The sequence below is a fragment of the Mastacembelus armatus genome, chromosome 9 (genome assembly GCF_900324485.2).
Source record: "Mastacembelus armatus chromosome 9, fMasArm1.2, whole genome shotgun sequence".
Taxonomy (NCBI): domain Eukaryota; kingdom Metazoa; phylum Chordata; class Actinopteri; order Synbranchiformes; family Mastacembelidae; genus Mastacembelus; species Mastacembelus armatus.
In genome coordinates, this window is record NC_046641.1 from 16,144,783 (window position 1) to 16,166,823 (window position 22,041).

A 22,041-nucleotide genomic window follows, 5' to 3' on the forward strand; every position below is an offset into this window, starting at 1 on the left:
GGGAGAAAGCGATGTACAGTAATGCGAGCCACTAACACACACAGCTGCAGAGCACAAACAGACAAAAACACACACTCACAAACATTAATAGTATCATTAAGGAACTTTGTGCAGTACTAAAACATGAAGCTAATGCTTGTGGGATTTAGTCAGTAATGGCGGCTGTAAAGAAGAGAGCTGCTATTACAGCAGAATTTACTACACATTATGTGCTGTGCCTTGGGAAGGAACAGAAAGGAAACCTACTTTTTCCTAATGGGATAGACTGTGGAGTTCGGATAGAGTTGTTTGGGTGTGTGTGAGGGTGAATAGGTGCATATATGCTGTGTGTGCATGAGTAGTCTTACCTCAGCGTCTTGATTGTGTAGGTTGTAGGTTCTCTGCAGAGCCCGCATTGTTGCCACGCTTAGCTCCGATTCCTCCAGCAGAAGCTCCAAAAGCATCACTAGCTGGTCCGACGTCAACTAAAGAGACAAAACAATTTATGAGCTTTACAGCGCTGACTAATAAAAGCTCCCTCATAAAAAGCATTGAGATATATTACAAAATATTACAAGCAAAAAAGGTAGATCCCTCTTTAGCCCAGCAGCTTCAAACCACTAAACTGGCAAAATGATCAAGATTTGTAAAATTATTCATATATTTCATACCGTGCACCCACTCACAAATACATTTACAGTAAATTATTTTCCAGCTTTCATTTTCTTCAGTGCTGGGAAAGGTTTGATGAAAGAAAAAAAATGGAGGAAATGCTAGCATAATAAAACAGAGCTGAAATAATAATTAAATAAACATGATAAACCAAGTGAATCCTGCACAACTGGGAAATATTAGAAAATAGGAAAAAGAGGACAGATGAAGGGAAAACTTGAACTAAGGACACAAAAGAAGTTAAAGCAGTGAAGCTGTCCTTTTTGATATTGTCCTATTTTAGAAAAACAAGGAGATCAGGACTTTTTGGGGACAAACAACCATTATAAGACATCTTTTAGAATATTTCTTCCTGGTTGGTGTGACTGTAGGGAAATCCCCTGTTGCAGTGATGAGATCTAAGAAAATAAGAAAGCCATTCAGGAATTAGAAAACACCTTACTGTTGCTTCTTAATGGTGCTTGTACTGATTGTGTTATCCTAAGGAAACAACCTACTGATGACTACCATCTTCAGGGACGGTGAGTTTAACCGATTATTCAGAAGATGTGGGCAGCGATATGAGAGAGCGACTTCCTCCTCCGGGGAGAGCTGTGCCCAGCCTTGCCTGCCTCTCTCCTGGATACACCCAGCATTCCCAGCCACACTTTCTCTCTCGTCCCAGTCTGGGACATTATTAATGGCTGAAGGGCCCACGGAGACTAATGTGAAAATAAGTATGAAGTGTGCATGTGACCGAGTGAAGCAGAGCGAGAGAGAGAGAGAGAGGGAGAGCAGGTGGGAAAAACAGTGACAGAGAAGGAGGTAGACAGACAAAACTCTTCTATTCAGGTGAACAGTATTAGCAGCTAATACTGTTGTGTGATGTAGATTTCTATTTAAATGGTTAAGATTTTTCATTTCATCAAAATAGAATCAGTGCATCACATCATGTCATGCATCATTCATTACAGGCAGTAACTTTGCAGAGCTCCAATAAAACTAAAGGCACAGAACGGTTCAAAGGTATAAATAAACATTTCAAAAGCTTTCAGTGTTCCCAGGAACACTGTGGCCTCGGCAATAGTGAAATGAAGTTCAGAACCACTGGGACTTTTTCCAGAGTTCACTGTCCAGATAAACTGAGTAATCAGACTTTGGTCAGGGAGGTTTACCAAGATCACAACGGTCACTTTAACAGAAGTCATATCTGTTGAGGCAGAAGAACCTGCCAGAAGGACAACCATCTCAGCACCACTCCATCAATCAATTAAGCCTTTTTGTTAGAGTGGCTAGACCGAAGCCACTTTGAGTAAAAGATATATGACAGCCAGCTTTGAGTTTGCTAGACAGCATTTAAAGGATTCGGGGAGCATGAGGAAAATCGTTCTCTGGTCTGATGAGATAAAAATTGAACCCTTTGGGCAGAACTCCAAAAACTATGTCTGGCTAACCCCAGTCACTGCACATAATGAAGCTAATACCATCTCTGTGGTGAAGCATGGTGGTGGCTGCATCTTGGGGGTGTTTCTCAGCAGCAGGGACTGAGAGACTGGTGAGAATTGAGGAAAGGATAAATGTGGGGAAATACAGAGAGGTCTTCTCCAGTTAATACTTTTCAACATCAGCTTTTTTTATACAGTGACTGTCTATTTTGGTAAACAATCTCCTTAGGGCTGATGGGAAATACATGACCCAAAACCAGGAATATTTCTGCATGTAGCTGTGGGAATAACACCTAGACTCTAGCTGGCAAACTGTCAAATAAAACATTACTACCACTATTTCCACACACACACACACACACACACACGATTATCTAACTCTGGAAAATGTGATATTCAGTTTTTCCCTTCACCCTTTATCAACTCTCCCCTCACTCTGTTCATCCTCTTCCCATTTTGTGAAGGCTAAGTGTTTTCTGAAGTGGTGTCTACATCCCTAAAGGGTCTCTTTGGGGCCCACCCAGGAGCCTTCTCACTCTCCCACACTTTGAAAAGTGATTCCACAGCAATAAAACACTGCTTGCTCTCTCGCTTTCACACACACCCATCTTTACACACATACCTCTGCATTTACTGTGATGTCCTGTTGTGCCTGTATGTACTTGCGTTGCTATGGAAGTAATCAATACGTCTGTACCAGTGTCTCCAAAAAAACAAATTCCTGGTCGGTGAAGGCACATTACAAACCATTTTACATTGTTATAATTATCCTGTCACGCATTGTGCACATGTCCACAGACAGGAATAGTTTTGTCTGCCTCATCAAAATATCTCCATGGTGAAGTCCTCAACATCACAACTAACATCGATCCCTAAAAAAACATAAACTAAGTTTACTCAAGAAGTGTACCTTTCAATTCTAGGATGAATCATTTCCCATTAATTCATTGTCCTTTACTACACAATTCTCACACAGATGAATCAAAGATGGAGTCCGCAAGGACCTGCAAGGGTTGGTGGAGGACCTACCTCCACCCTTATGGCACTTGAGGAATTTGGAACTGCATGCTGTGGCACTTACTTACTATGATGTCTCCTTTATGTACAGTTTGGTTTGAGTTGTGTCTCATTTGTTTTGAATGCAGGACTAAATACTTCTTTGATCTCTCCTATATATGTATATTGAGACAGTGAGAGAAAACACAGTTATAGGAAAAAAAAAAAAAAAAGTGAACTCCACGGCTGAGTACTCCCTTATTAATGGGTAGGGCCTGAAAAACACACACGCACACACAATTCCACATCATGACCAGGTCATGGGTAACTAATAATAGCTGTTAATAGTTCAATCCTGAAAGAGTATTACTACTGAGGGCAGAAACGTGTCTCTCTCCTCATACACACATGCACACACGTTGCAGAATTTTGCCACATAAAAGAAGCACTTTGTTCCCATGCTCTTCATTATAGCTGAGGAATGCAAATGGTGAAAAAGACAAAATACTCAGTCTCACTCTCTCTCTCTCTCTATCGCACAGACACTAAGGCCACCTGTCTCACTTATATGGACAATACACATAAAATAATGTACACATCCAAGATACACACTCCTGCTGACACAGGTTTGTCACATCAGCTCTATACTGAGTTGAGCCTTGGAAGGACCTCAGGGGTATGTGCTGCTGAAATGTCCTGTTCACACATTGACCTCTAAACCTCCACAGGACAATGACACACCCACACAATTGCCACAGTTACTGACAACTCCCTGACACAAAGAGCTAAAGTAAAGGCAGGATATGATGTCAACCACAAGCTAGAAATTAAATTAAGTATATATATAGCAGTGTGAGTACACTGCTACACTGCTGTAGATGCTATTGCCAAAATAAAATTTCACCAGTGATGGAGAGAAAGTTAAAAGGGAGGGAGCAGCTAGTAAACTTGTGCACGTATGTGTGTTGTCAGTACATATGTGTGGGTGTATGGGACTAAGCGACATTATTCATGTTACAACTGCTGCATAACATTTTTGGAGAACATAAAATGACTTAAAGCTCTTTAGTCATTTCTACTAAATGTGCAGACAAACTGGGTCAACAGATGTTCCATTGTGATACTTCTACACTTAACCCTGATCAGGCTCCAATAAAAGATGAGCAATGACTTACAAATAAATTGCTTCTGTTTGTTTGTGAGTCACTGTTGTGTAGGCTCAACTACAATACATTCACTGAAACGGTGCAAAAGCTGAAAAAGGACTGTCCAATTTTTTTTTAAATGTAAATCTTAGATCTTTCTTTGTCCTTTTCCAACAGTCCATCACTTGTTCAGTATTTCCATGGCAACAGTACTTCCACTCTGCGTTCTGTACAGTACATCGTAGGAGAGCGAGCACATGTCCTTTTTTCAGGAGCCTTTATGCATTGACGAGATTGACTGAATTCCCTTTATTTGTCATTGATTCCTTGCACCATCTCTGCTAAACAAGACCATGATCTGCTACCTTAAGAAGGCACTCACCATGTACCCTCACATCTCTGCCAGTGGCACCTCAGATAACCTCTGTTAACTGAATCATCACTGCCATCTCTCATGTTTCTGCTTCCACTTGCAGTGATTTACAAAACAAATAATTACCATTGTTCTTACTTCTTTTTTACACATTTCCCGCAGGACTATTATGGTTTGAACTCTTGCACTCCTTTCAGTTTGCTTGTAATGATAATCAGAGAAATGAAGACTGTTGTAACTTGTAACTTGGCAGTGATGAGACATAAAAAGAGGAATTGACAAAAAAAAAAAAAAAAAAACATATTGAAAAGAAAAAAGGCAAAGAACAGATGGGCCAAGAGAAATGAAAAAGAAGGGAAAAGGCACCAAAGGCATAGTGGAAAAAAGTTTGAACTAACAACTGAGCTAACTGACCATAAAATCTGTACAATGACTCCAAAGAACATAAGAGAAGCTCTTTCTCTGCCCCTGGTGCTGTTAAAGGAAATACAAAGGTGTTGCTAATGCCTAATGCTTTCTTTTCCTCCCTTACCTCCCCTGTCGTCCTGCTCTCAACCCCTACCTCCATACCACTGAGGAGATTTTGCTGCTTGTTCAGTCACACTGCATTATGGGCGTTGTAGACACTGAATAACTGTGACATTATAAAACCAAACTGTGATTTCTGAGAGGCCATTGAATCATGTGTGTGTGTGTGTGAGTGTGATGCCATTCAGCCGCTTGGCTGCCTTTTATTTCTGTCTGACCGCAAGCTCATAAAAACACATTCTGGCACCAGCAGCTAAAGGCCTCAGCCTACGTCGCTTGAAGTACTAAGGTTTCACTCTTTCTTTCCTTCAGATCCCTCCCTTTCTTTCTCCCCTGTCTCTGTCTCCATGACTGTCTCCTCCCTGTCTCCATACCAACTCATCTTCAATCCACCTTTCACTGGACCAAACTGTGTGTCTGGCTCCTCCAATTAAAAGCTCCTCCTTGCTTCCTTTATCTCTTTTGTCCAACTTTATTTCACACTTGATTTAGGGGCCCAAACATTCATCTGCTCAAACTGCTGTGGCAGCCTTGGGTCCTGAGGAGAAACAGTATGCCAAGCAGCTGTTAAGATTTTCTCAACAGCTATGACTGCATAAATGGCATCACAAATACTTAAACTTTTAATTAGCATGTAACTGCTTTATACAGCTGCACAGAACTAAAATCCACAACTAAACAGGGCAGATGGGTAAGAACATAATAGCAAGAACTGAAAACCAAATGATACAAAGAAACAGTTTTTACCTTGGTGAGTGGTTTTAAAGTGCCTGCACCATCTCTACAACTGTTTATACTCTTTAAATAGTAAAATATTTAGTGTCCATAACCAGTCCTAAAGTTGAAATAATACAACAGTAATGTCTGAATCAGCACAGCAGATTGAGTTTTACTATTTTCCTCAGAAAGAAAGCAATCACTTCATTAAATTATCACATCACAAGTTCGCAGGAAGCCCCTCTTATACAGCAGCAGTAGTCTCTGCTCCAAGGCATGTGTGGGAGAGTTTAGTTAAAAGGTGCAGCAGTAATAAGAGGACCCTATAAATATAAAACCTATAAATATGATAAGTGGCCAAAGAAAAATGAATTCATGCACACTGTGGGGATATGATACTCTAATCTTGCAGCTTCACAAGGTCTAAAAAGACATCATAAAACGGCCTGCTGACATCATAGCTTTCCTAAACCAATTTCAGGTAATGGATTGGAGCACACACACGCTTCCAAATACACACGCAGAAGACGCTGAAAGGTTATCTGCGTGTCACGAGTTACCCTCTCAGCTTGTGAAACGCAGCGGTCTGTCTCCTCAAATGATGTCACACCTGTTGCTGCTGCAGAGTGATGATGATGTCACAGATAGAGGCAGTGACAGACTGATGCCCTTGGTGATGGCCTACAGCTGTGACTGTCAATCTGCAATCTAATCATTAATACCATTTATTTATTTAATATATGTTTTTGTGCAGCATGGTGGCTGAGTGGTTAGCACTGTTGCCTCACAGCGAGGTTGTCCTCGGTTCGCAACCCAGCCTTTCTTTGTGGAGTTTGCATGTTCTCCCTGTGCTTGTGTGGGTTTTCTCCAGGTACTCTGGTTTCCTCCCACAGTCCAAAAACATGTATGTCAGGTTGATTGGTGACTCTAAATTGTCCATAGGAGTGAGTGTGAGTGGTTGTTTGTCTGTATGTGTCCCAGGGTGTACCCCTACCTTCCACCCAAAGAGAGCTGGGATAGGCTCCAGCAGATCCCCGTGACCCTGGTTAAGGAATAAGCGGGTATAGAAAATGGATGGATGGATGTATTTGTATTGTTCTATTTTTCAACTTGAAGAATCATACATACAGACAGAGAGAAAGAGGGAGAGGTGTGCTTTTGTGGCTGCTGCGATCAGTATTTAACAGCCAGAAAAAAAAAGAAAAAGAAAAAAAAACAACAACTTTAGAGACGTTTTGAACAAGTCAGACACAGTGGGACAAAAGAAAAGGAGAGAAAAGAAAATGTGACAGCAAGCTTTTGAAATCCTGACCTTGAAATCACAATGACTGTTGGGATCAGTTGTCTCATCACTGTATCTTGTCACACAAACACATGCCCTGTCTGCAGCGTCAGGATTGTTCACCAGCATGAGTATGGATATAATGGGGAACAAATATTCACTGCACGTACAATACACTACCAATCAACAGAGCGCATTAGGAAAACAAACAAGACTGTGTGACTCATTTATGTTGTGTTAGTTGAATGTGACTGCTACATTTGTCAGCATGTGCTAGTATGTATGCTACTATGTGTTCTCCATATAAGGGCTTTATGTGTTTTTCTCCATGAATAATTATTTAACACAGTCTATGCCCATTCATGTATATGTTTAATCAGCTGCTGGTTGTTAGTGCATGTGTAGCCCTTAGTAGCTGCGCTCCCACCCTTCATCCGTCTTGGCCTTTGAGTGCACAGTCTCAGGCCAATCAAAAAGCAGAGTGGGGTCACAGCGGGGTTACAAGTCAGGGGGCAAGCTGAAAAAGCACACACAGTGGGCCCAGTGGTGGAAAATGACTACTCGCCCTGAGGGGGAATCAACTGGGCACACACAAAGAAACACACCAACACAAAACAAGTTTGCAAGAACACGTGAACGTTCTGTCAGTGCACATGAGGCATGTCCTCCCCTGCAGATCAAATAGCTTTTCTTCAGTGTTTTAACACTTTGTTCTTTCTTTGTGCAGCCGCAGAAGGTGGGGCGTTTGTTAAATTCTATGTTCCAGTAATTTGGCATTGATCATCAAGGCAATTAACAGGTTTTCTCTCCTTCTCATCACTGCTCTGACTCATTCTCATTCACACATGCACACACCTCCAAAACAGGGGAAGTTTAATTAATCTCTGGCACTCAATGCTTTGACGCAAGCCACAAATCTAACTGTCTCCAGTGGATGCCTCCCTCGCCTCCCTCTTACCATTCCTCCGCCTCCCACAATCCGTTATTCCATACTCGATGGAGAAAAAAACAACTCCTCATGTACATGCACATTACATGTAGGGCCCTGTTTTACTCTTCACTTCTTCAGGCTTTTCCTCACTCTTTTGGAAAGCACAATTCTTGTCACTTCTTGTGCAGTTGTTCTAAGGAGGTTGAGACAGTCACAGGTCTCCTCCTCACTGTGCTGCAAGCAGTGTCCCTTTCACCTGCCACCTGCACCAGGAGGGTATAATAAGCCCCTTTAGATCATACCATCCATGCAGGTGCCCTAAACAACCAGTAGGGGTCATAATATGGGACTGAGCCCAGGTCTAAGCATCCGCTGGTGAGTATTGTGCCCCTGCACCACCCCTTTGAATGAAAGAGGCCTTTGAAACAGAACTGGAACAAAAGGACTGCTGTTTGTGTGTGACAGAGAAAAAATAGGTAGCATTTGTGGTACAGTGACACATCCAAACAGCTGGATGTCAGCTTAGACAAAAAAAAAAACAAAAAAGAGGTCAGGAGAAAGGTATAGCAGAGGACAGAGGCATACAGGCTTTTTTGTGTAAACACACAAACTGATGGAGACAAACAACCTTTTTAAAGGTTGTCATAGGCCTGGCCATATTCTAGATTTTTCTTTTTATCAACAAACTAAAAAAATGGAATTGAGCTTACTATAAAACCCTGTGTATACCCAAAGCCTGATATTAAATTAGAAATGTGTGCCATTTACCTTCACTTTTGTCAAAAACAAAAAATCTATGAAAAACACACAACTGAACCATCATTTCACGTTTAAAATTGACAAATTGGGAATTTGAAAATCTTTTTAAAAAATATTTGCTAAAATAGTTTAATATAGTATATATTCATAATCTGTTTCTAAAGAGGTTAGTCATAGTCACAGATTCGCTGGAGAAGTTAAAAGTACTGAAAGACATCAACACATGATGGTTTTGGTCTTTTCATTTGCTTAGTTGACAATATCAAAAACATAAAATATTACCAGCCTTTATTTAAACGCTAACAATAAGCTTTCTCTGGTTGCCAATATATTGTGAAAGTTGAGAATGACTTTCTTTAAATACATACATTTATTGTGACTGTTTACAGAAAGGACTGTAGCCGACTTAAATTAAAGTAGCATGTTAGAATCGCACAAATGTCTGCATTCTTTAGTTAAACCCTGATGCTAAACACAAACACACTTTCACATTGGATTCAGTTATTCCACAGAACTTCAACTGCCTAACCCCTGAACACATCAGGTACGGAAATATAAAATGTGAGTAAGGCTGAAAATAGCAGAGCACTAGGTTTAATTTCCTCATGTCATTTGTTCTGGCCTGGGAGCAGTCTAGGGGTCATGGTTAAATATTATCCCTGAAGAAGAAAAAAAAAAAAACAATTGCTAAAGATAAATATTATCAGTGGCATGTGCTGCTTTTGATTATAATAATTACTGGGGTTAATAGGGCACAGGGACACAAAGGCAGACACACTTGTATAGCGAAGGGTCAAAAAGCTTTTGTCAGCTCATGCAATTGAATGTTGGCAATTTTACCATGTCATTTTGTAGCGGTTGGGTTTCTAAATGTCAGCACGCACACTTCTGGCAAAAGCATGCACACAAACATATCCAGGCACACATACACAGGCAGCTAAGATTTGTCCATTCAAGTCAGGTTTAGCTGGATGACAGCAATAATAGGGGTGAAACACAAACATGCACGGACGATGACCTCAAGTGTGAAATGATAACATCGACTCACTGTTGATTGATACACCATGAAAGAGCCAGATTGGGACAGAAACCAAGGAAAATGGCTGAATGACTCAAATACGAAGAGGGATTGGCAGAAGAAGAGGAGGAAACAGAGAGAGTGTAACACAGGCTGAGCCATCAAAATGAAAGGTCATGTTCAGGAAGAGACTCCAAGGATTGCCCTGTTAATATAGTTGTAACACATGAAGACTAATCTTTGTCTGTCTCTTTACGTGTGTGTGTGTGTGTGTGTGTGTGTGTGTGTGTGTGTGTGTGTAATCAGTGTGTTGTCACCTGTGTGAACTCCAGACTGGCTGGGTTTAAGCAGTCTGAGCTGACAGAAGTATGTGCAATGGACTAAGCCCAGATATCTGCTGCTCAGACAGAAACATACACACACACACACACACACACACACACACACAGATGTGGATTCATGAACAGGCACATGCACGTCTGCACACACAAAAGAAGAAAAAGAGAAAAAGAGAGGTAGGTAAATCCACAGAAACATCAGAGACAGACAAACAAACAAAAAAACAGATGGAAAGAAATTCTATCTAAACGCTGCAATGTTTACTTTGCATTAAAATTCCCAGAAAGACAATACTTCTGTCTTCTTTCTATAAGACCACATCTAGTTTAGCAACATATGATATCCCAGACTGGGGAGTTTGGAGCTGACGCTGTCGCCTGCACAATAGCAGTTGGCAAAAAGTGAGCCTGTACATGTCTGTCTTACTGTCTTAATGTTAGATCACACCAGACCTTAAGAAAGATTAACACAATATTTGTATCTGCCTGAAAAATGCCTGAACTTTTAATGCCTCTCTAGTGTTTGATTATAAAAACATTTCTCATGCTGAAAAAATGTGTTGATTAATGGATTAGTCTAATCAACAAAATTTGCAATTTTGAAGGTATCACTTTAGGTCTAGGAATTTGTGATGGGTTATTTTCCTGATTTTCCAGCACTCATAGACCAAATGATTAACTGAGAAAATTATCTGCAGTATAATCACTAAAGTAAATGATCATGAGTTTCCGACCTTGAGATTTTAGTCTTACAGTCTATGTGGTATTAGTGTAGGAATAGAGTATTGGTGCATTTGGGTTTTTTTTGGCAACAAGCCACTTCAATAAAATAATGGCCAGACCATCGATTTGGCTCTGCTCTTCAGGAAATGAGGATAGATAGGACAGATTTAGCATTGCTTAAAAGGAAAAAAAAAACAATACTGCTTTTGAAATTTAAAAAAAGGATCATATAGCACAAATACAACAAATTTGGAAAATGCTTTATGAGCCAGACAACGTCTGTGAAGACAAGCTCCTTCCAAACACACTATTACCGTAGATTCCTTGGATGCTTAGTTATTGGTTTGATGTGCAGGGATTTCTATATTTTCTCAGCAGTTATGGGCCTAGTAGCATACAGCTGACATTACTTTGTGTGTAAAAGTGTGTGTTTGTATCTGTGTGCGTTTATGACAAGGCTAATTGCATCATGGCTGTCTGAGGGAGCTGCTGGCTCCCCAGCCATTACCAGGAAAGACAGATGTTTCAGCGCTCAGCATGCCACACACACACACACTCACACACACACAAAAACACAGCATTACGTATTGTACCAGTGAAAGCTATGAGGTGACGCCTAAATCAGGTTTTATGTGAAGAGCATTGATTCACTTCCCATTACTAAAAAGCCAGCTACGTTTTACAGCCCAGACCAGTATTGAACATGACTCTACATTAAATATCTCGCTGAAGTGTCACCAGGTTTAACACTGTGACCTCCATGCTACAGGGCGTTTTCATTGCACTGCATTATACTGAATGTCTATATTTGAATTGTTTGAATTGACTCCAAAATGAACAATGTATATTTATGTGACAGAGAATACAGTGGGTTTTTTTTTAATGTATTGTGGTAACTGTATTTAGCAGGCTGTTTTCTCGCTCTCTGTCCCTGATGTGTTTTCCATGTGTGCTGGAAAGACAAACACAGCTGCACTTTAATGACACTCAAATGCTTCTGGGATTCAGAATGCATCTGTATGTGTGTGTGTGTGTATAAGGGTGTGTGTTCTTTTGACCACTTCAGAGAAAATCCACAGAGCTACTCATGCTCTATATAACTACCCCTCACTCACCCATGCAACTCAGTGCCTGTGTGTGTGTGTGTATGTGTGTGTTTTTCTTTGTGTGTGTGCATGTGAGTGCATTCCTCAGAGAGTCATGAAGCTGTAAGTGTCATTTCTGAGCAGGTATTCCTGCCACAGACTAGCCTGTAAGCAATGGCTACCCTGACCTGTGATCTCTAAACACACCCCCCCCCCCTTTTAATTTTTGCTGCATACAAACACATACACAAATACACACATGCATGCATGCAGACTACAGGGAGTCCCCAGACGAAACGAGACAGGCTGTGAGCTTCAAATGACCCCGAAAACAGAACTGCTGCTGAGTGATAAATGAGACAAATACACGCTGGCACTCTCTTCTGCTCACTTTCTTTTTGTCTTGCTCTCCCTCATTAACACAACACAAATGGAGCCATCTCCTCTTTCTCCTCTCCTCCCATCTCCACACATTAATCTTCCCATTTCTAATACTTGGCAATAAATTTCAATTTTCGTCTAACTCATTTTCTCAAGCTTTGTTCTCTAGCTACTAAAATGGACAACAGTTTTCACACTCCATGTTTGTAGATTTCCTAAAGGGATGAGAATGAACCTGATATGTCCACAGCATCATGAGACACTAGTCAAACAAGAATGTAGCTACAATATGTCATTTACACTTTTACAGACATTGTGTAGAGTTTTCTTTCAGTCAGTTTATACAGTAATATCCTGTCATATCATAGCATGAGTTTTACATTTACACTCTTATGTAATGTAGGAAGCATTACCTGTCTATATGTTTTGTATATGCACTGCTGGATTATAACATCAGGTTCCGAACAAAACAAAAACGTCCAAGCATTCATTCCAACAGGCAGAGAAGTGGACTGCAGAGTGGAAAGGTTCACTGGCAGGCAATGCTGGATCAACAGCTTACTGATGCAAAGTCAATGTGAGAGAAGGGTGATTCAAACGGCGCACACCGACCCCTTTATTCCCACAGAACCTGATCCCCAGGGTCAGCACTTTTCACTACAGATACCGCAGAAAATGACGTTGGTAAGATACTTTCATTGATCTGTTTCTTTTACTCCAGCACTGTTGTCCCTTAGATGTCCTGAACCCACCTTCCATTTCCTTTCTTCTCACTTGCTCTTTTCACTATCTCTCACTCTATCTGAGCTGATGACTGGAGCTGTGCACTCAGGAGAATGATCCATTCTTCTGTAGCAGTATGTGTTTTTTTTACCTTATTGTTAGTTCATGTATTATTGCCAGTGTCATGCTTAGAATAAAGTAGACTCTGTGCCACTGTCTTTATCAATTTCTCTAGTTGTTCAAACTACACAGAGTAAAGACCATACATCTATTAGTTCATCTTTCAATCTATATATCCTTTCATCTCTCATTTTTGGCTGTGAACAAAAGAAAGTGGCATAGCAACCTGTTCAGGATACCCAGTTCAACTACTTGTATCCATAATCATATCCTTTCAATACTATGCAAAAGCTCATAATCACAGGGCGAGGGCTGGAAAGTAGATTTGAGAACTGAGCTTTTTTTTTCTTTTTCAATATTGGAAAAACACCTTTTAAAATGCACCTGTTTATCTCATATTCAGTGTTTCCATTGCTTCTGAACAACATCTCACCCTTCAGCTTCCAGAAAATATCAGCAAGTTCAGTAGAAATGACCCCAGAGAACCAATGCATTTGCTAGACCTCCCCCCTGAACCCAGTCTGCCATGGAAGTCCCTAATCAGGAGACTGATGTGCAAGACAAGGGCCATATTGTACAAGTCATTATTTAATTTAAAGAGTAGCCTTTAGCTGATCCACGTTGATCTAATGGAGAAGGAAACACACACACACACACACACACACACACACACACACACACACACACACACACACACACACACACACACACACACACACACACACACACACACACACACACACACTTCTCCAACCATTTCCCATCCAGATATGATGACGTCTGGCCGGAAGCAGCCACTTCCCTGAATGTTCCTATCTCTTCTCTGGCATACTCCCTTATCCATGATTCATTGCCAATAAATCAGAGAGAAAGAGAGAGAAAGAAACAGAAAGAAAAACACTGAACAGGTAAGAAAAAGTGCAAGAGAGAAAGAGCTGGGCAGACACAGTATAAACCAGGAGACACTAGACTTGAGATTGAAAAACTGGGGTGAAGGAAAACCAGATGTGTGATGTGTCCCTGTCAACACTGAACTCGGGCGGAGTTCAAATAGCCAAATACCATCACTAAACGGATATAGTTTATTTCATTGGTATTCTAAATAACTACGAGAGGATTTTTTTCCCCATACTGTCCATACAGAAGCTATAACCGGCAGTGATATCGTACAGAGTAATGTATGCCACCTGCAAACCCCACGCACCTGATGAGGCTTTTGATCATGCCCTTCGTACTGTTTACTCTCCCACAGGGGCTCCAGTTACCATTACTACCACCCCTGTCGAACCATTAACATCACATTTCAGCACAACAGCAGAGATTTCAGTCACTGTTCAAACTCACTTATTTAAACTCTAAGACCTCTAAAATGACAGTAGTAGAGTTTAACATTAACAATAATACAAAGAGCTGCTGAGGAAAATAAGAAAAGAGTTGGGTATATATTTTTATAGAGTTATCGGTTTTAACTGCTACATGTAAATATTATAATACATATTCAAGAGGTATCTCCTGTCTATTTATAGTTTGAAGTGCAGTTTCAAGACTCTTCTTTCATGCTGCTGTTGATATTTCTTTAACCAAAAACACAAACCTGGTGGTTCATGTTTTCACACTAGCCTGTACCAGGGAGGTGCAGATTGCCACGTACTGTAAGTGCAAATGAGGTGACAGAGTGAGACTGGGATGGAGGCTGACTCATCATCCATCTATTTTGCTGCATCTGTGAAGTTATCGTGGCACACAGAGAGATGTCCCTGTTCTGATATACATTATCACTCTGAGCCTGAGCCTCTCTGCACAATCTGTGCAATCATATGTTTTCACCTGTACAAGTGACACTACAAAAGCTGAAATTACTAGGTGTGGCTGAAAACATCAAGATGCCAAAAATGAAACGATACAATCAAAATCCAGTTCTTAGTGATTCATAATTTGATTACAATGTTCAGAAAAATAATTCTCATTGGTTTGATGAATGTAATAAGTTTGGAGCCTTGGACTCAGAAAGGTGTGCAGCATAGAATTACAAATACTACAGTTCAGAACAGTTTTAGAAGGAATTCCAAGAATTCAGGATTACACCATTTCCTGGATTTGTTTATCCAGAGGAAAAGATATGCAAACAATTATTATATACAGAATTTCTCTCTGCACTAAAGAGACCAGGATGTTTCATACTGGATCCAATTATCTTGTACTTTAGTACAGAAGTGTCAAAGAGAACTACACAAACCTAAAGAATAGGGCCTATTGACTGCATAGTAATTACCAGGTCAGAATATAATTTTAATTTTTACAAGTTTAAGTGCAAGAGTTAAAATAATACTATTCAGGCCTTGTTGTGTTGATTGAACGTATTGAATTCTACAACATACTGCCCTCTGGGGTTTTAGGAAAGGTTTTGGCATGTTATGATGCCTATTGAGAATTTCTGAGGCTTGTCACTTAAGAATCCAGTTGATCAATGTAAAACGTAGATCAAATACAACTTACAAACTGCATTTTTAAACAGCTGGGGAGGGTTTCGCTGCTAGAAAAGTTAGCCAAGGTCTCATGCTATTTACAGCACTTTTCCCCTACAGGGTTTCCTGTCTGGATCAGTAGGGGCAGACAGACCCTCTTATTACAGAGACCGCAGATGAAAATGAGAGCAAAATGAGGCCCATTACCACACAGGCATGACTAATATCCCTCTACAGACCTTACCACACACACACTGAACACATGCACTGTCATCACATGTGTACATAAATTACATGCCTATACAATAAAGACATGCACACTAAGATGCTTATGAATCAATACTGTTACACAGGAACTAATAAAGTGACCTGATCTTGGACTGCTTTGTGGGGGGCGTCTGATGATAATGATTGCATGCATATACTCCCTAACCATCAGTTATGTCATTAGTGCTAAATATGACCCTGGTCACCCTAATTCCTGCCCACTAATAGTCTTACCTTCTCTACTCCCTCTCTTACAGCATCTTTCCTTTCTTTCTTAATCTCTCTTACATCGCCTGACTATTCCTGGAATATTTCCTCTCTCGTGTGCTTATCGCTTTTTTTTGTTTTTTCAAATATCTACTCTGCTCTTAATTTAGTCAAATAACTGCAGATTTATTACCTTACTGGAATTCACAATCAGCCTTTAACAGTCTTACTTTCACTTCAAACCTCAGCTCATAAAAATCCTCTCATACAAATTTCTGTTTTCCATTTTGCTCCACTTTTATTTCTCTGCACATTCAGTCCTTCCATTACTTATTTATTCCCTTTCCTGGAGTATCATCTGCTATCTCCCTTTGTATTTTTCAAGACAATATTATCATTCTCCTTTGGCTTAATTATACGTTTCCATTCCTAATCTGATGTCGTCTGCAAGATAACCACAGGAATACACGATGCTCAATGATGGCATCAAGTATATCTCATATTTCACTCTTGCTTTTCCATGCTAGATGTATCTTCGTTTCTGAGTCATCCTAACATTTTCTTCCACTTCTACCTCCATGTCTGCTGTGTTTTAACCTCCTTCCCCACTGTTTTTCTCTCCTCCTCTCCCGATCGGGTCTACTGAGTGATTTATAGCCTTGCAACAGGCTGGTAGAGGTAGAGAAGAGAGGAGGGGCTGAGCAGAAACTGGGCTGTTTGCTGTTTGAAGTACATGAAGGAGTAATATAAAATACACCTGGTCCATCCATCGGGCACTCTCTGTACACAGAAACAAAGGGAGGGGAGGGAGACGTACAGGAGGAGAGAGGAGAGGGTTGGGCCGCAGGGGAAAGAGGAGTTGATAGAAAAGGGGGGAGGGGTCATTTCGTGTTTCCTTTCAGAATGGCTTTTATGGTGTAACTTCAAACGCTGACCTCCCACACCCCCTCCCCTACATCCCCCAGTTCCCTTGCTCCATCCGTGCGTCACTATTGTGTATGGCCAAGTGGACCGTAATTGGCTATTCTTTCATGAGGTTGATTTCAGCACTGGCTTCCCCCCACAGGAAGAGGCCCTTTTGCTGCCCCTTAGAAGTAAGTCTATTTGTGTGTATGTGTGTGTACATTGTAAATATGCCAGACGGTAGGTATCAGGTGGTTGAAGGGGGCTGCACTGGCTGCAGACTCTACAGGCATTTCATTCATTGTGTGCTCCAAATTAAGGCACAGGAAATAGAGATAATCCAATCCAGAAAAATCATGTTCATAGATGAGGTTTATGAAATGCTCTCTGGATTTCAGACACAGCTTAAACATGTACCTTCGCTTATAAATAATAGTTGCATTACATTTACGGCCAAGGGCTGGAGGCAACTTTAAACAGATCAAAAATGACTTGATATACAGATATACAATATTCTTGGTAATAAATAAGCACTATATTTTTCCTTACAGTATTTTATTCAAAGACATTCAAGGGCACTTGCCCAAATGATTAAATCTGGAGAGTGCACTATACAAAAAGATGAGAGGCTTTCTCACAGTTTTCTACAATTTCTCAGCATACTGCAAGTGATATATAAAACCTGTTCTGCTCTCACTAATGACGTCTACCCCTCTTTGGCTTATAGATCAGTGTGTGTTCATTAAAGATGCAGGCATGTGTGCAAGTTTGTGTGCAAGTTAGTGGGTGGAGGGTATTAGTCGTCTGTAGAGAGTCCTAATTAATACTACGCACTGATGCAAAAGCATCTTTCTGGATTGTTTTCAGGTCATTTTTGGTCATTTTATTTAGTGGTGAGCAGTGCAAACTGAGAGGAAGTATGGCATGACAAGGATGGATGCAAGAAAAGACCAAGAGCAGACTCCAAACCTGAATGTCAAGGCTAAACTATGTCCACCACCTTGCTAACCCATACATACATTATCCCACACACACACATTAACTACAACACACACAGAAACAATGGAGGGTATGTGATGTATACAAGCTCTTAAAAAGTCAAACATGTGGGCAGAAGACGCCACAGGCTTAAAAAAGTTCAGGATAGTCTGTCCTCACAGACACAACACACAAACAGAATTGGGGATAATAGTGTTGTCAGACAAACAAAATACTGAGAGCAAAAACCCAGATAGATAAAAAAAATAATAAAGCTTTCCATTAGAGACAGGGAAACTTCTAAAGGTTAGAAATAGAATAGAGAGAAGCTAGATAGAAGTCTTAAGAAGTCCCTCCTACCTCTTTGTAGTTCACCTTGGGCTCTATTTTCTTCCGCTTTCTGCCCTTCCCCTGATGACTCTGACTGAGGAGAATCCATTTTACAACCTGCGGGAGGGAGAAAGGAGGGGGTGAGGTGGTGAAGGCGGGAAAAAGAAGAGAATGCAGAGGTAGCAATGGACAGAGACAACAAAGTACCATGTTTTGAGTAAGAGGGATGAGACAGTGTGAAGAAGAAACAGAATAGGGTGACAGCAGAAAGCCAATCATCAAGGTGAGAGAATGAGAAAGCAGAAAGAAAGATGAAAAAGAAAAGTAAGTACTCACATCCTATAGCAGAAATTAAATATAAATAGACTTAAGGCACGCTTTCCATCTCCCAAGTGGAAAGGCACACACAAATATACATATACACACTTTCCATCAGTCCACACTGAAGCTCCTTCTCTCTTACACATTCAAAATTAATTCCAACCTCGTACTCCAAATATAACCAACACAAATGGCTGGCTGAGACAAAAGAGTAATAGTGAAAGTATGTTGCTGTGACGGAGCCTCAGGCGCAACAACTCCCTACACCATAGATTCCCATGAAACAGCCAATCACAATCAAGGCCAAACTCTATCTACCTTTGATGACTTCGCTACTCCATTTCAATTTATCTCTCAGAATAAAGCTGTAGTAGAAATTAAAATATGCCAATTACTGTATAATGTGGATAAGTCATTTCTAAGATGCAATCCGTTTATGTTTTACGGTATTCATAATATATGTGACAAATATTCTGTTCATTCTAATTTATTTAAGCAGAGAGAAAAACTTAATAAAAAATATAAACAAAACAATTAAGAACAACATAACATGATAACATTCATGGGAAATTTGATAGGCGGCACAGAATGACACGCAACAGATGTACAGTGCTGTGTGCCGCACTTCACTCAGAGACAGACAGAGGGAGAGACTGAAACAAGGAGCAAATGAGCAAAAGAGAGGTAGATGGAGTGTATGAGAGGTAGAGATTAGAGATGGTATCAAACACTATGAAACAGAGTGTGCAAATGACACAGAGAAGAGAGAAAAGGAAGCGGTAAAAAGAAAAGTGTCAGAATAACTGAGTGAAGAAAAAGAGTGTGATGGGGATCAGATGCCAATCATATCAAGGAGTCTAAGGTCCAATATTTTATAATTCTGAGAAATGCCCCCTAGTCTTTCTGCCACTCCCTGAAGACTAGGCAAAGAGAGAGAAGAGAAGGCGAGAGAGTGCTTACCTCTGCTTTGACTTCTTCCACCAGCCTTGCCTTTGACCACACGGCGCTCCTTTCACACAGCCACTGAACGAGAGAAAAGAAAAGGGAAGCGGTGAGCCAGGGGCAAGTGATTTGGACAGAGTGGAATGCTTTGCAGAAGCAGACTGAGAGAGAGAGAGAGAGAGAGAGAGAGAGAGCGAGTGAGAGAGAGAGAGAGCAAGAGAGCCCAAGCAAAGCAGGAAGGGGAGGGAGGGAGGAGAGGTGGGAGGAGGTAGGAGCGCGATCACTTGTTCCTCTGACGGAAACTCGCGAGTTGATTCCAGAGGATGAGAGAAAGGAGGAACAGTGAAGGACAAGAGAGGGGAAAAAAACAGTGGAGAAGGAGAGAAAAAAAAACATCTCCTGAATTACTAACAACCACAGGATGGAGAATCACCTCAGTCCTCTACACATCCACTACACCATTAAACACAAACCCACATAGAGTTATGCATGCATACACACACCTACGCACCCAGAGCAGCTAACAGGCACAAACAGTCAGCACTTACTCTCTAACCTTATTAAAGCTTTCAGCAGAGCCACTGCTTGAGTGATGTAAGTCACACATTAGAATGTGACGGTGATAGGTGTGTGGATTTGCATTTGTTTATGTGTGCTGGGGAAAATAGGGAGATAGAGAGGAATGCATAGAAGCAAGGTGTTTGTTCTGTCACATGACTCTCTCTCTCTCTCTCTCTCTCTCTCTCTCATACACTCACACACAAGCAAGCAAGTTCAGCTCTCATATTCATACAATCCATGATGCACACTCCACTGATGTTCTCTTGCACACACAAATGCACACACACCCACTGTTTCAGCTATCAGCGTTACCATAGCCACACACAAAGTTCAATACTACAACCGAATACTACCCGAGTACTTCTCTGTGTATTACACAAATGTACTCCAACAGAAATAGCATAGAAATAGAAGGTGTGAGTAGAACCCAAAGGCAGACATAGAGAGGTACACAGAGAGGGAAGTGTTAGAGTGGGCTGTATAGAATGTAGTAAGTGCTGAAGCAGTAAATTGGCATTGTGTAACAGGATACCACACATAGCTCTTCTGCTGCCTAGATCCCCACTACCATTCCCTGAATAGCAAGGCTTTTGTCGACCTCAAACTCTCTCTACGTCCTGCGCCCCAACGTGTAGTGCCTCTCTGGTGAAACAATATGTGTAGAAGTTCACAAGTCGCACTTCTCACGCATAACCACACAAGACGTAAATAAATTACATCCCCCGTTCAGTTAAAGTCAAGTAGTAATCTTGCTTTTTGCCCTATATCAAGTCTTGAATTACTGCTTTTCTTAAAATATCTATAAGGATGGCTATATATTTGTTATTTCCACAATAACTATTACTTGTAATTATTACTATATATATTACTTTATTCATTATAGACACTTTTTAAATAGTGTGTGATGCTGCCCTGACATACACTTTTCTAAATTAAATGAGACTAACATTTTGACCAAGAACTTGGTGACATTAGTTCATCTTGAGAGAAACACAACCAACGAAGTTTAAGCTCCAGTATGTGACAGTGTGTCCTCATCAAATTGTTTTATCAACAAATTGACCTTTTTTTAAAAAATGAATTCATTTTTTGCCTGGTAAAACATTATAGGGCCTAAATACTAGATAAACCATTTTACTCCATTCTGCGATAGTAGCAAAAAGGCATTTATCAAAAGGCAGAAAAAGAAAAAACTTCAAACTAAAAACCCTTATGCATCAAGAGTAGTCTTTATTTAAACAAAGTAGCTCAGCCTAGATCCATCAGCCCAAAGGGACTGCTTACTCATCTAAACTCTAAGGTCTAAAATAGGCCAGCACTGGCCTTCCCATTCCACATCTCTTACTCTGGGATTGGTGAATGTCATTGTTTATTATTAGGCCAAGCCATTTCCTGCCTTTCTCCAATTCAAGTACATTGTCAAGCGTAAGATGGAAGGCAGAGAAGAAAGAGAGAAATGCAAAGACTGGCAGAAAGAGAGGGGTTTAAAAAAAATGTGTTTGCGTCTATTGTACATAATACACAAGCACTTCCATTTGTAAAAGGTTTCAATTGATCTAGCTGATCTTATTAGCCAGTGACTGGCACATCAAACAGAAAAAAAGCTTCTGCAAGAACACTCTAACCGTCACCCAGTCAGGTGTGAGAAAACAGCAGTCCCTGCACACTGTCCCTTCCACCCTCAGAGGCCCCTGAAAGGCTCTAGTTACATCATCCCATAATCTAGAAGGTGAAGGTTCCCAGACAGCAACACAAAAACAGACACACAAAAGTGCACATACACACAGTGGTAATTAAGATCAGTTACCATGGAGATGAGAGAATTGAAGAAGCTGTTAAAGTAGATTGATTGTGTGTGTGTGTGTGTGTGTGT

General features: G+C 40.6%; 1 protein-coding gene across 5 annotated transcripts in view; it reads right to left on the bottom strand.

The window, feature by feature from the left end:
* The window catches only part of aopep (aminopeptidase O (putative)), a 64,532-nt gene that overhangs the window by 13,874 nt on the left and 28,617 nt on the right, over positions 1-22,041 (bottom strand). For 4 of the 5 annotated variants that reach the window (XR_003296516.1, XR_003296518.1, XR_003296517.1 and 1 more), the window contains 3 exons: positions 19,626-19,688; positions 18,375-18,461; positions 348-464 (listed from right to left, as the gene is read on the bottom strand). Coding sequence is in view for 1 of the 5 variants with exons in the window: in XM_026322008.1 (XP_026177793.1) it covers positions 348-464; positions 18,375-18,461; positions 19,626-19,688 (267 nt within the window). In the remaining 4 variants the exon portion in view is untranslated. Of the gene's footprint in view, positions 1-347; positions 465-18,374; positions 18,462-19,625; positions 19,689-22,041 lie in introns of those variants that run through there. The other variant, XR_003296519.1, reaches the window with a different exon arrangement.